Source organism: Gobio gobio (assembly GCF_949357685.1).
Source record: "Gobio gobio genome assembly, chromosome: 1".
Taxonomy (NCBI): Eukaryota; Metazoa; Chordata; class Actinopteri; order Cypriniformes; family Gobionidae; genus Gobio; species Gobio gobio.
This window is the reverse complement of record NC_137097.1, coordinates 62,309,550-62,321,875: the sequence shown is the minus strand read 5'-3', so window position 1 is coordinate 62,321,875 and position 12,326 is coordinate 62,309,550. Positions and strand designations below refer to the sequence as shown.

Below are 12,326 nucleotides of genomic sequence, written 5' to 3'. Positions count from 1 at the left end.
GATAATGCCAAGATTTGTCTTTACAGCAAGAGCCAATTCTTTTGTTGGCACCGCACAGTATGTCTCTCCAGAGCTGCTGACGGAAAAATCCGCCTGCAAAAGGTTTTGGCGTTTAATGTGCAATAGCAGCGCAATATTACCCGATTAAGAGTTTAATAAATCGCATCAAATTTGTTTTTTATCTTCTTTTCTCTTTTAGTTCGGACCTCTGGGCACTGGGTTGCATAATCTATCAGCTGGTGGCCGGATTACCTCCGTTTAGAGCTGGGTGAGTTACTGATCAATTTAGATTTAGTAATTAAACGTTGTTAATACTATGGGGATGGTGCTTTGTACTATACAGCTGAAGTGCTGGTGGTTGATCACTGTTGTAATCGCAGTTTTAAAAACATGGTGTGAAATAACAGGAAGTGTTGGCTTTGGTGTTTATGACTTGTTTGTGTAGACAGTACAGAGGGCTTCTGAGGAAACCCCAACCACCGGGTCACATGACACGCTTGCCGTTTTGGTTACATTACAACCAATAAATTGGCTCGGACAGCCGTTGAAAACAAAACATTGAGCCACGTGACTTTCAAATGAACCCTTTCCTTCTCTCAGCTGATTAAGAGCTCTTCAGTTGTGAGACTACACTCTGTTGATATTGATCTAGTTGAGTTAGTCATTGACTTTGTCTTTTAATAGGAACGAGTACTTGATTTTCCAAAAGATAATAAAGCTGGAATATGAATTCCCTGAGAAGTTCTTCCCCAAAGCTAAAGATCTGGTGCAGCGACTGTTGGTAATAATAGTTTGTTTCCGTTACATATAATCACTTTCTGTTGCATTGTTGTGACAAATTCATTGTTTATCTGCTGGTTTCAGTCTTTGGACCCGAGAAAGCGGCTGGGATGTGAGGAAATGGGTGGGTTCAATCCACTGAAAGGCCACATGTTCTTTGAGACAATCTCATGGGAGAACTTGCCGGTTCAGACCCCACCCAAGCTGACCCCTTACCTACCAGCCATGGCTGAAGATGATGAAGACTACTATGGCAATGTTAGTTCAACTTATCATACACATTATCCACAATGAAAAATTACTGTCTTTTGTTATTTTTCCCCTTTGTTGTTGTTTTATTGGTTTTTGTTTGGGGTTTTTTGTTTTATTATTGTATTGTTGTTTTTTGTTACCTTTTGTTTTGTTGTTTTCTGTTTTGTCTTTTTGTTTTGATGTTTTTTGTTTGTGCTTTTTTGTTTTGTTTTATTGTTGTGTCGTTTTTTGTTTGGACCTTTTGTTTTGTTTTGCGTTTTTTTGTTTCAACTTTTTGTTTTGTTTTATTGTTTGGATCTTTTTGTTTTATTTAATTTTTTGGGTGTTTTGTTTTATTTTGTTGTTTTTGTTTTATATTGCTATGCTGTTTTTTGTTTCGGCTTTTTAAAAATGTTTTAATTGTTTCGTTGTTTTTGTTTGTTCTTTTTGTTTTATTTTGTTGTGTTTTATTTTTGTTTGGACCTTTTGTTTGGTCTTTTGATTTGTTTGGTTTTGTTGTGTTTGATTTTTGTTTGGACCTTTTGTTTTGCTGTTTTTGTTTGGTCTTTGATTTGTTTGGTCTTTTTGTTTTGTTTTGTTGTTTGGTCTTTTTATTTTGTTGTTTTTTTGGGCTTTTTGTCTTGTTTTTTTGTTATTGTGTTGTTGTTTTTGTTTATATCTTTTGTTATATTGTTTTGTTGTTTTTTGTTTAGATCTTTTGTTTTGTTTTTGAAACTTGCCTGATATAAAATGTTTTAAGACATCAGAATTGACCTCTTATTAAATATCCTACATTAACGGATACCATTTCATGTTTACCAGTGTCCGCTTTAAATTACCCTATTTACTTTGTTAGGGCACGTTACTAGTATCGTCGGTCACAACTTCCGGTTAAATAAAGTTAAATATTTACGTTTGTATGGTCAGTTAATGTTATAAATTGTGAGCTCTCAACTGCAGGCTCGCTGGGTCTTGTCACTGTGTACTGATTTGCTGTTTGCTTTGGATCCCACAGTATGAAGATCTCCTCAGTCAGTTCAACAGCCTGCAGGTGGTACCATCCAGCTCATCACAGATCGTCCCACTGAGATCCTGCAGCAATATTGAGCAGTACATCCATGACCTGGACAGCAACTCCTTTGAGCTGGACCTGCAGTTCTCCAGTGAGGAGAAACGACTTCTGCTGCAGAAGCAAACAAGAGGCAACCCTTGGTATGTTGTAACCTTCACTCAGAAATTTGTTTTCCTGCTTATAAACGTTCATTCTGGTTAAATATTAAATTGTCATCCTGTAATGACAGCACAGTTAAACACACATTCGTTTTGTTATTATACATAGTAATAGAGATTGTGTGGTTGTTTGCACTAATAATGATTAGTTTTTATCACATGCATTTCCTCTTGGGTTTTTTATAGCATGTTGTAAAAGGAACTCTTGATCATAATAGTTCTGTTTTCAATCGGTCAACAACACGGGTAGCAATGCCAGCTTGTTATTCATTAACAACTGTTTTTTTCTGTCTTAAAGGCACCAGTTTGTTGAAAATAACTTGATATATAAAATGGGACCAGTTGACAAAAGAAAGGTAACATTTTTCTCCATGTTTCTTATCTTTTATGGTATAAAACAGGTGCATGTTTTTCATTTTTTTAAGTGTTGAGTGAGAAAACAAATAGCGCCCTCTACTGGCTTCCTTTGGTAAGTGTTTTAGACCCTTCTTGTTTGTCATTTTCACAGGGACTGTTTGCTCGACGGCGTCAGCTTTTACTGACTGAAGGACCACATCTATATTATGTGGATCCTGTGAATAAAGTACTGAAGGGGGAAATTCCATGGTCTCCAGAGCTGCGTCCTGAGGCCAAGAATTTCAAGACGTTTTTTGTCCATACGGTAAAATTTTAGTTATAGGTGGTTAAATATATAGCTATTTCTATCGTTTTGTTATACACTGTAAACCCGAATAAGTTGGAAAAACTCCCAAAAAATTGAGGCAATCAGTTGATAAAGACTTTAAAAAAAAGTTTAAGTAAGCAGAACTTGTAGAATTTTTTATTTTATTTTTTATCATGGTAACACTTTACAACAAGGTCTCATTTGTTAACATTAGTTAATATATTAACTAACACTAACTAACCATGAGCAGTACATTTGTTACTGTATTTGTTCACCTTTGTTAACTTTAGTTAATAAAAAATACAGCTGTTTATGGTTTGTTCATGTTAGTTCACAGTGCATTAACTAATGTTAAGCTTTTAATAAAGTATTAGTAAAGGTTGAAATTAACATTAGCAAAGATAAGTAAATGCTTTATAAGTGCAGTTCATTATTAGTTCATGTTAACTAATGTTAACTAATGAACCTTATTGTAAAATGTTTCCCGTTATACATTTTAATTGCTCTGAACTTGAAATATTTGAGTAAGCTAATTCAAACATTTTATTTAAAAATATCATGTTATCTCACATTTTTAGTTGTGGAAACTTGACTAGCTTTAACTAGCTAATTCAATAAATGCCTTAGCACTTTCTGAATGAGGACAGCAATATATAACATTTAACATTCCAGTTGTGTTTCCACTTGAGCCTGTTACGGCACGGCACGGCACGATTACAAACCGTTCTCGGCACGGTTGACTAACGTACTGGTAGAATCCATGAAATGACGTCGCCACTCAGGATTGGTCATTTGTCTATTGCCTGGCTACCAGTTTCTCTTTAGCTGGATAAGCGCTCTATTTGAGCGACGTAAACACAAATTAATAATACAATTAAAGGAAATATCTGATCATCCTCCATAATGCGGTCGTTATTTACGTCTCATATCATCAGTAAACCGTTTTTTACTGACGCTTTTGTACCACATTCCAAAGAGTGGCCGTTATCAGCCCCACAGTGGAAAATGAAACCAGAACCGTACCAGCTGGCCTGGATCAGCACGGAGTAGAACGGTTCTGCAATGAGAACCGTTCGGCCTGACGGTGGAAAAGCGGCTATATATCTGTTCTCAAACTAAGCTCATGCTCGACTCATCACCCCTACAAAAAACCCAACATAACGAAAATCTTCTAAACTAGCATAACAAAACATTAAACACTACTAAATCTCCCAGTTAATGTTAATCTTGCACAAAAAGCATAATATAACACTTAATTTTGGCATGTCGAAATTTTGTGTCATGGCAAAGCATGGGAAATAGAAATCCCAGCCCAGTTTCAGATAAATTTAAGTTAGCTTAAATTAAAATAAACAAGTTCATAAATCTCAAAACAATGAAACAATTCAGATTACTTAAAATGTCAGTTTTGAGAACTCAAAAAAAAAGAAAGTTCTAAATACTCATAAAAGTGAATTCGTTTGAACTAATTTATTTAATTTGAGTTGGCTCTACTCAAACCAATGAGTTATTTTGAGCGTTAGGGTTTACAGTGTAGGTTATTTTTTTATAGGCATTTGCCTAATAGGCAGCGCTTCTCCAGTAGCTTTAGATGTAGTATCATGGCACTTTGATAAATAATGAATGATTACTAAATATCATTTATAAGCCATAGTACACATGGTGAAAACATGGTATTATCATGGTACTTCTTGGGACTTTGCGAGTTGCTGCTAAATCTTTTCATTGTTTTTCTCATATGCAGCCAAACAGGACATACTATCTAATGGATCCCAGTGGAAATGCAGACAAATGGTGTAAGAAGATTCAAGAAGTCTGGGGAACAATTTATCACTAACGTCAGACTACTGGCATGATGGGGCATCAGAGGACCACTGGACTCAAGGCAAGTCTCAGAGGTCTGAGCCCTCCACCATTCAACTACCAAACAGGAAGTTCTGGTCATTTATGGGACTAGTGCATCGATTTTCCTTCTTGAAGAGAAAATATGTTTTGATTGCAGTGTTTTTGTCATGTTCAGCAGATGTAAATTAATATCTAAGATCAGTAAAACTCAGTAAAACTCAGCAAATCCGCAACTTGTACACTATACGTGTATATACATAGGAAACTATCCACAAAAGCTTGGGGGAAGAAAACACTCATAATATGTTGCCTTTTAAAATAATAAGAGTGCTTTAGGATAGCTATAGAGGACACTGAAATGATCCTACAGGTCAAGTAAATATTAAATTGATACACAAATCGTTAATATATTTATATTTATTCTCTCAGTCATCTTGTTCACATGTATTTCACATTACATGAAATTATTATCATCAGAAGAAGAATCACTGTTGAGCCGTTATATTTACTATGAAATGGCTATGGATTTTTGTGGGTTCACGTGTGAAACTCGCACTTGGTTCCTTAAATCTGCTGTTTATATTTGTTTTTATATTATATTTTATTTATAAGCATTGGTTTAGATTGAAAACTAGAACTTGATAAGGTACGTTACACAGTATACACTGCGAGCAAGCGGCACAGTGTGTTGCAACAAAAGTGGATGGCTGTCGACAGTCACTTTGTGTCGTACCATGTCAGTCCTTTGCAATGTACATATGGTGTAATACCTACGGGAATTGAGCTGTGAATAGAAATGGCAACTGTAAATAAGGGCCGTGTTTGGAGATGCAGTTTATTTTGGACCGCTTTATTGTACATTGAAAAGGATGTTGGTCCAGCACAGGCAAACGAAAATGCTGTAACCAAGTGAGAATCAAGCAGAGAAGTGTGTTTTTCCTCTTCTGCTGCGTTCCCTCCTTGCATTTTTTGAGGAATTGTTCTACTGTGTATTTATAATTCGACTGGGTTTGTCACCGAATATAACTGTGATGTACAGATGATGTATTATTCAGAAAGTAACACAGTGTTACTGGATTTGCACCTTGTATAATTTTATTCTTATATAAGATTATTTGCTGGCAGTGGCTCAGCATGTAGTACCTTGTATTATTTAAATTCTAATATTCAGGGGCCATGTGTTGTAAATATTGAATTATATTGCCTTTTGAATGTGAATGATCGCTGTAAAACTTTAGCAAGATTTTTATGTGTCCTAATCAGGTCACTTAAATTATATCAGATTTAATGTTTATGCCCTTTGGTTTGCATACTTTAATGGAAGCTTGATTCCGCAAGGGAATAAGAAAATAAAAAAGTGAATTGCTTTATCTCACAAAATTTGGGCTTTTTTAAAAAAAAAAAGAGTTATAAAGTCATAATTGGGGGTATTAACTCAAGTTATATCTCAAAATATTGTCTTTTTTTCTCAGAATTGATAGATATACTTGTAATTGCTAGTTATAAAATCCAAATTGTAAGATATAAACTCGCAATTCTGACTTTAAAACTCACAAATGCAAGTTTATATCTCGTTATTCTGGCTTAACTCATAATTGCATGTTTATATCTCGCAATTCGGACATTATAATTTGCAAATGCAAGTGTATGTCCCACTATTCTGACTTTACAACACGCAATTTCGAGTTTATATCTTGCAATTCTGACTTAAATCATAACTGCGAGTTTATATCTTGCAATTCTGACTTTATAACTCGCACATGCAAGTTTATACCTTCCAATTCTGACTTTATAACACGCAATTTTGAGTTTTATCCCACTATTCTGACTTAAATTGTAACTTGCGAGTTTATATCTCGCAATTCTGACTGAACTTGTAATTGTGAGTTTATATCTTGCAATTCTGACTTTAAAACTCGCAAATGCAAGTTTATATCTTGTTATTCTGGCTTAGTTCATAATTGCACATTTATATCTCGCAATTCTGACAACTCGCAAATGCAAGTTTATATCTTGAAATTCTTCTGACTTAACTTGTAATTTTGAGTTTATATCGCAGTTGTGAGAAAAAGGTGACAACTCGCAAATACAAGTTTATAACTCGCAATTCTGACTTTTTAACTCTTTATATCTTGTTATTCTGGCTTAACTCATAATTGCACGTTTATATCTTGCAATTCGGACATTATAATTTGCAAATGCAAGTGTATATCCCACTATTCTGACTTTACAACACGCAATTTCGAGTTTATATCTTGCAATCCTGACTTTATAACTCGCACATGCAAGTTTATACCTCCCAATTCTGACTTTATAACATACAATTTTGAGTTTATATCCTCCTATTCTGATTTAAATCGTAACTGCGAGTTTATATCTTGCAATTCTGACTTTATAACATACAATTTTGATTTTATATCCTCCTATTCTGATTTAAATCGTAACTGCGAGTTTATATCTTGCAATTCTGACTTTATAACTCGCACATGCAAGTTTATACCTCCCAATTCTGACTTTATAACATACAATTTTGAGTTTATATCCTCCTATTCTGATTTAAATCGTAACTGCGAGTTTATATCTTGCAATTCTGACTTTATAACTCGCACATGCAAGTTTATACCTCCCAATTCTGACTTTATAACATGCAATTTTGAGTTTATATCCCCCTATTCTGATTTAAATCGTAACTGCGAGTTTATATCTTGCGATTATGACTTTATAACTTGCACATGCAAGTTTATACCTCCCAATTCTGACTTTATAACACACAATTTAGATTTTTTATCCCACTATTCTGACTTAAATTGTAACTGCGAGTTTATATCTTACAATTCTGACTTTATAACTCGCAAGTGTGAGTTTATATCTCGCTATTCTGACTTAACTTTCACAAATCGTATTATTCCGTGACAGAAACAAGCTTCCATAAACCTTTAATGATACTGAAGAATGTTGAGGAGAAAAATTAAGTCTAATAATAAAAGTATATATGAAGAGTAACATCTTTCTGCTTCTGTTTGACAGACTGTTGGTAGCATGTGCAAGGCAGCAGTACTAAGACAACAGCTCCCAGTAGACTTTCCCTGTCTTTTACAGTTGGGTCACTCATGCATGCTGGCTGTTTACATTTCTCAACATCTTGCAGCGCTGAAATGAGGTCACACTGAATGAATTTGTTATTCAGCTTTCCAGGTCATAGGTAAACAAATACAGTAAGAGAATGCCCACAGGCTTTCCTACGCAGAAAAACACCAGCTATGAGAAACACATCTCACTTAGCAATAGCAGGACCATCAAGTGATGTTAAATGTCTGCTATTCACTGTACTGTCTTCTGCATTATCAATCGTCACATGGCTCGTCATTCTATACTCATTGCACTTGAGAACACAATCACATAGCACTGAAGCAGATAAAGGATAATCTGATTAAACCATAGAAATATGAACTCAATCACTACTTAACTAAGCCATTGAAATATAAACTTTGTTTTATGTTTGTCTGACTGAACCATTCAGATATGAACTGTTTTACCTGTTTATGTGATTAAACTATTGAAATATTATCTGTTTTACTTGTGTTTATCAAAACAAACTCTGGAAATCTATTTTACTAGTGTTTATCTGATTAGACTGGATTGCTGTGGATGACCATTTCCATCACATAAGCAAAAAAATCATGCTTTTGTAAATCATAATTATGACATAAGTAAGGTTTCTGAGATTAAATGCCATAAATATAAGGCAAAAAAAGCTAAATGATGACAAAAAGGTGAGTCAATTATGGAAAAGATTCTGACTCTCATTATGAAATCTCCAAATGTTTACTTGGTTTATTAAAATTTTTGTGTTTTATTAAGACTGTATTGCATAATTTTTGCGTTTTGTCATGACTTTTTATTCTCACAATTTGGACTTTTTAATTGACTTAGTATCTCATAATTTTGACTTTTAAATGTTGTAATTTATTTTATCTCAATTTAGACTTGTCATAATTGATTTAGAAAGTCATAATTTCATATTTTCATCTGATAATTATTACTTTGTTGACTTTTATCTCACAAGTTCAACTTTTTGTCATAATTATGATTTACCGCATTTTTTTTCCCTCCATATGTGACAGAAATTTGCCTCCATTCTTATCTGTCTTCTAAACCATAAATCATTAGCTGCATCCCAATTCAGAGGCTGCATCCTTCGAAGGCTGATAGCGTCACAACGGCCCGACGAAGGCTGTCCCGATTCGAAGTTTCCTTTAAATGTGGCCTCCAAATGCTTCCTTCATTTCCCGTGACATCATACCTGCACCACGCTAGGATACAACAGATGGATCCTTCATGGCTTTGCCCACCCCGGAGTTCATTGCGTGCCAGTGACAACAGGATTTTTTTTTTGAGAGAAATGTAAGTAAACGTAAGTATTGGGTTTCAGCTTGCTTAAATATCTAATTATACAAACGTTAAAAAAAAAAACTTTAAAGCAGTTTAAATCTTGACATATCTTACTAAGTGTATAGTTTATACTCTATTATGTACAGAAATGAACCATGGTATCATATTTAGTTTGTGAACAGTTTCAAAAAAGTCCAGGACAAACGTTACTGCCACTCATCAACGGCATCTGTCACAGTATGGCAAGCCGTTTTAGCATTTAATGCCCTTGTCTGTACTAGTCGTAGTTTAGTTTTGACTAGATTACTATTAACTATCTTGACTTTTAAGATATCTACAATGTGATCATGACTAGTTGAATGCATCTACAATGTTATTTGGACTAGGTTTTGGCACCTTTATTTGGAGATATCTACATTTAGCTTTGTGACTGGGAGGAATTTCAATGTAGATATATGGAATTAACATTAGGAACACTCCACTTAAAAAAAAAAAATAGGCTCATTTTCCAACTGCCCTAGAGTTAAACAGTTGAGTTTTACCGTTTTCGAATTCATTCCGCCGATCTCCGGGGTAGCACTTTTAGAATAGCTTAGCATAGATCATTGAATCCGAGTAGACCGTTAGCATCTTGCTCAAAAAAAATTACCAAAGAGCTTAGATATTTTTCCTATTTAAAACTTGACTCTTCTGTAGTTACTTCGTGTACTAAGACCAACTATACTCAACTATTCCTGCATAATAATCAAGGAACTTTGATGCCGTACCATGAGTGCAGCGGAGCAATGATATTACACAGCACCTGAAAATGGCTAACTTCTATCAACATAACCAACGTGACAACCTGCACAGGGAGCGTGCTGGGGACTATTTTCAGGCGCTGCATAATATTATTGTGCTGCTGCAACCATGGTACGGCATCAAAGTTCCTTGATTATTACGCAGGAATGGGAGTATAGTTCCTAACCATATCGGCCTAGAAAATGGCAACTTTTCATTTTCCGTTCGTCTTAGTACACGATGTAACTACAGAAGAGTCAAGTTTTAAATAGGAAAAATATCGAAAGTCTTTGGTCATTTTTGAGCGAGATGCTAACGGTCTAATCAGATTGAATGATCTATGCTAAGCTGTGCTAAAAGTGCTACCGCCAGACCCGGAGATCGGCTGAATGGATTCGAAAATGGTAAAACTCAACTGTTCAACTCGAGGGGTATAAAGGTCCCGTATGTTTGGGTCATTTTAAACTCCTTTATACAGAAATAATTTTAAAAAATTAGAGAACTCTCTAAATCAGTTCTTACTAGTAGCTAACAATCATTAGAGAGCTCGCTAATTGAATTCGTACTAGTTTGAAACAATCTGCATTGTAAAAAGCGCTATATAAATGAAGGAGACTTGACATGACTTGACTAGCAACAATTGAATTATAGAGCTCTCTAATTGTATTTGTTACTAGTAAGAATTGAATTGTAGAGGTCTCTAATTTAATTCTTACTAGTAAAAATGCAATTACGACAAGTAATGCTGGGAACATTTTAAGCTAAAAGCCTTGCCTTATCCTCCTGGGACCCAGGAATAGACTTTTGCCCACTGTAGTGTATATTATGTTTTGAAGTAGGGCTCACTGCATCCTGCGGTGGACATCCAACCCCGCCCACATCCAAAACGCCACCTTGTCACTCCTCATCCCCGGTTTGTCCTGGAAACCAGATTTGTTGTATGTAGGTTTTTGTTTGAAAGGGTTTTAGGTGTAAGGTTTTGAGTGGGTTCAGGCGTAAGGGTGGGTTTTACTTGGGTTTCAGTATGTAGATTCTAGATTAAAAAGGTTTTTTAGGCGTAAGGGTAGGTTTTGAGTGGGTTTTAGTTGGGTTTCAGTATGTAGCTTCCAGAATAAAGTTTTTTTTTAGCCTAAGGGTAGGTTTTGAGTGGGTTTCAGTATGTAGCTTCCAGATTAAAGGGTTTTTTTAGGAGTAGGTTTTAGTTTATATATATATATATATATACATGTGTGTGTGTATATATATATATATATATACATGTGTGTGTATATATATATATATATATATATATATATATATAGGTTTTGAGTGGGTTTCAGTGCAGTCTGTCATAAAAACAAATATAAGAACTAAATGAAAAATAATTAGGTGTGAGGGAAGCGCAATTTTTCTTCACTAGAAATCCCACCCTGCAGCTAATTTCGTTGGTTAAGGTTACAGTGACGGGTAGGTTTTGGGATCAGTGTTTGGTGTAGGCAATACTGTGATAGACCCTTTTCACATTTCCGGGTTTCTCAGAGCGGAAGTCATCATAGTTGGGTTAAATATTATAGCTGTGAATGAGAGAATACATTAACATTAAAAAAAAAAAAATTGTGTGCCCATTTGCTCACATAGCAAAAGAAAAATGCCACAGTAGTGATTTCACAACTTTCAAAAAGAGGGACAAAATAGAGTGAGATTGATAATGGCAGTGAAAAGAGAGAAATAAATTTTTTTTTGGAACTTTTTACCCTCACTCCCATAGACGCTATTACTAAACACCCTCACAGCAGCAGTAACTTTTTTATTGTAGTTTGATGCAAAAGTAATAAAATACAAAATATTAGTGTTATAAATGTAGCCTACATTTTAATGAAAAAACAAAAAAACGTTGCAGGATTTACGATATTGATGACCGTTAAAACGCGTCATCACAGTCTGTGAAGGGTCTATTGACCAATACAATCTTAAGAATCGGCTGCAGGGCGGAGTTTCCACTGGTTTGACGTCACACTTGGATGTGGGCCGGGTTGGATATCCACCGCAGGCTGAAGCGACATGCTTCTCTATATTTTTGTGAATTTCTCTGACATCGTACATGTCACAAATTTTAAAGGGATAGTTATCCCAAAAAGGAAAATTCTGTCATTAATTACTCACCCTCATGTCGTTCCAACCCGTGAGACCTTCGTTCATCTTCGTAACACAAATTAAGATATTTTTGATGAAATCCGAGAGCTCTCGGGCCCCTCCACAGACAGCTATTTAATGAACACTTTCAAGGTCCAGAAATGTAGAAAAAATATTGATAAAATAGTCCATGTGACTCCAGTGGTTCAACCTTAATTTTATGAAGCGTCAAGTATACTTTTGTGCGCAAAAACAAATAAAAATAACAACTTTATTCCACAATTTCGTTCTA

At 35.0% G+C, this 12,326-nt stretch overlaps 1 protein-coding gene across 3 annotated transcripts in view; it reads left to right on the top strand.

Annotated features, from left to right (window-relative positions):
• pdpk1a (3-phosphoinositide dependent protein kinase 1a) overlaps window positions 1–8,607 on the top strand; it is a 32,761-nt gene extending 24,154 nt beyond the window's left edge. Inside the window, exons 7-15 of one of the 3 annotated variants that reach the window (XR_013817489.1) lie at window positions 27–102; window positions 200–268; window positions 685–781; window positions 865–1,038; window positions 2,027–2,223; window positions 2,540–2,597; window positions 2,750–2,902; window positions 4,650–7,149; window positions 7,354–7,750. Coding sequence is in view for 2 of the 3 variants with exons in the window: in XM_079829056.1 (XP_079685182.1) it covers window positions 27–102; window positions 200–268; window positions 685–781; window positions 865–1,038; window positions 2,027–2,223; window positions 2,540–2,597; window positions 2,750–2,902; window positions 4,650–4,742 (917 nt within the window). In the remaining variant the exon portion in view is untranslated. Of the gene's footprint in view, window positions 1–26; window positions 103–199; window positions 269–684; window positions 782–864; window positions 1,039–2,026; window positions 2,224–2,539; window positions 2,598–2,749; window positions 2,903–4,649; window positions 7,751–7,777 lie in introns of those variants that run through there. The other 2 variants (XM_079829056.1, XM_079829055.1) reach the window with 2 other exon arrangements.
• Window positions 8,608–12,326: the final 3,719 nt, after the last annotated feature.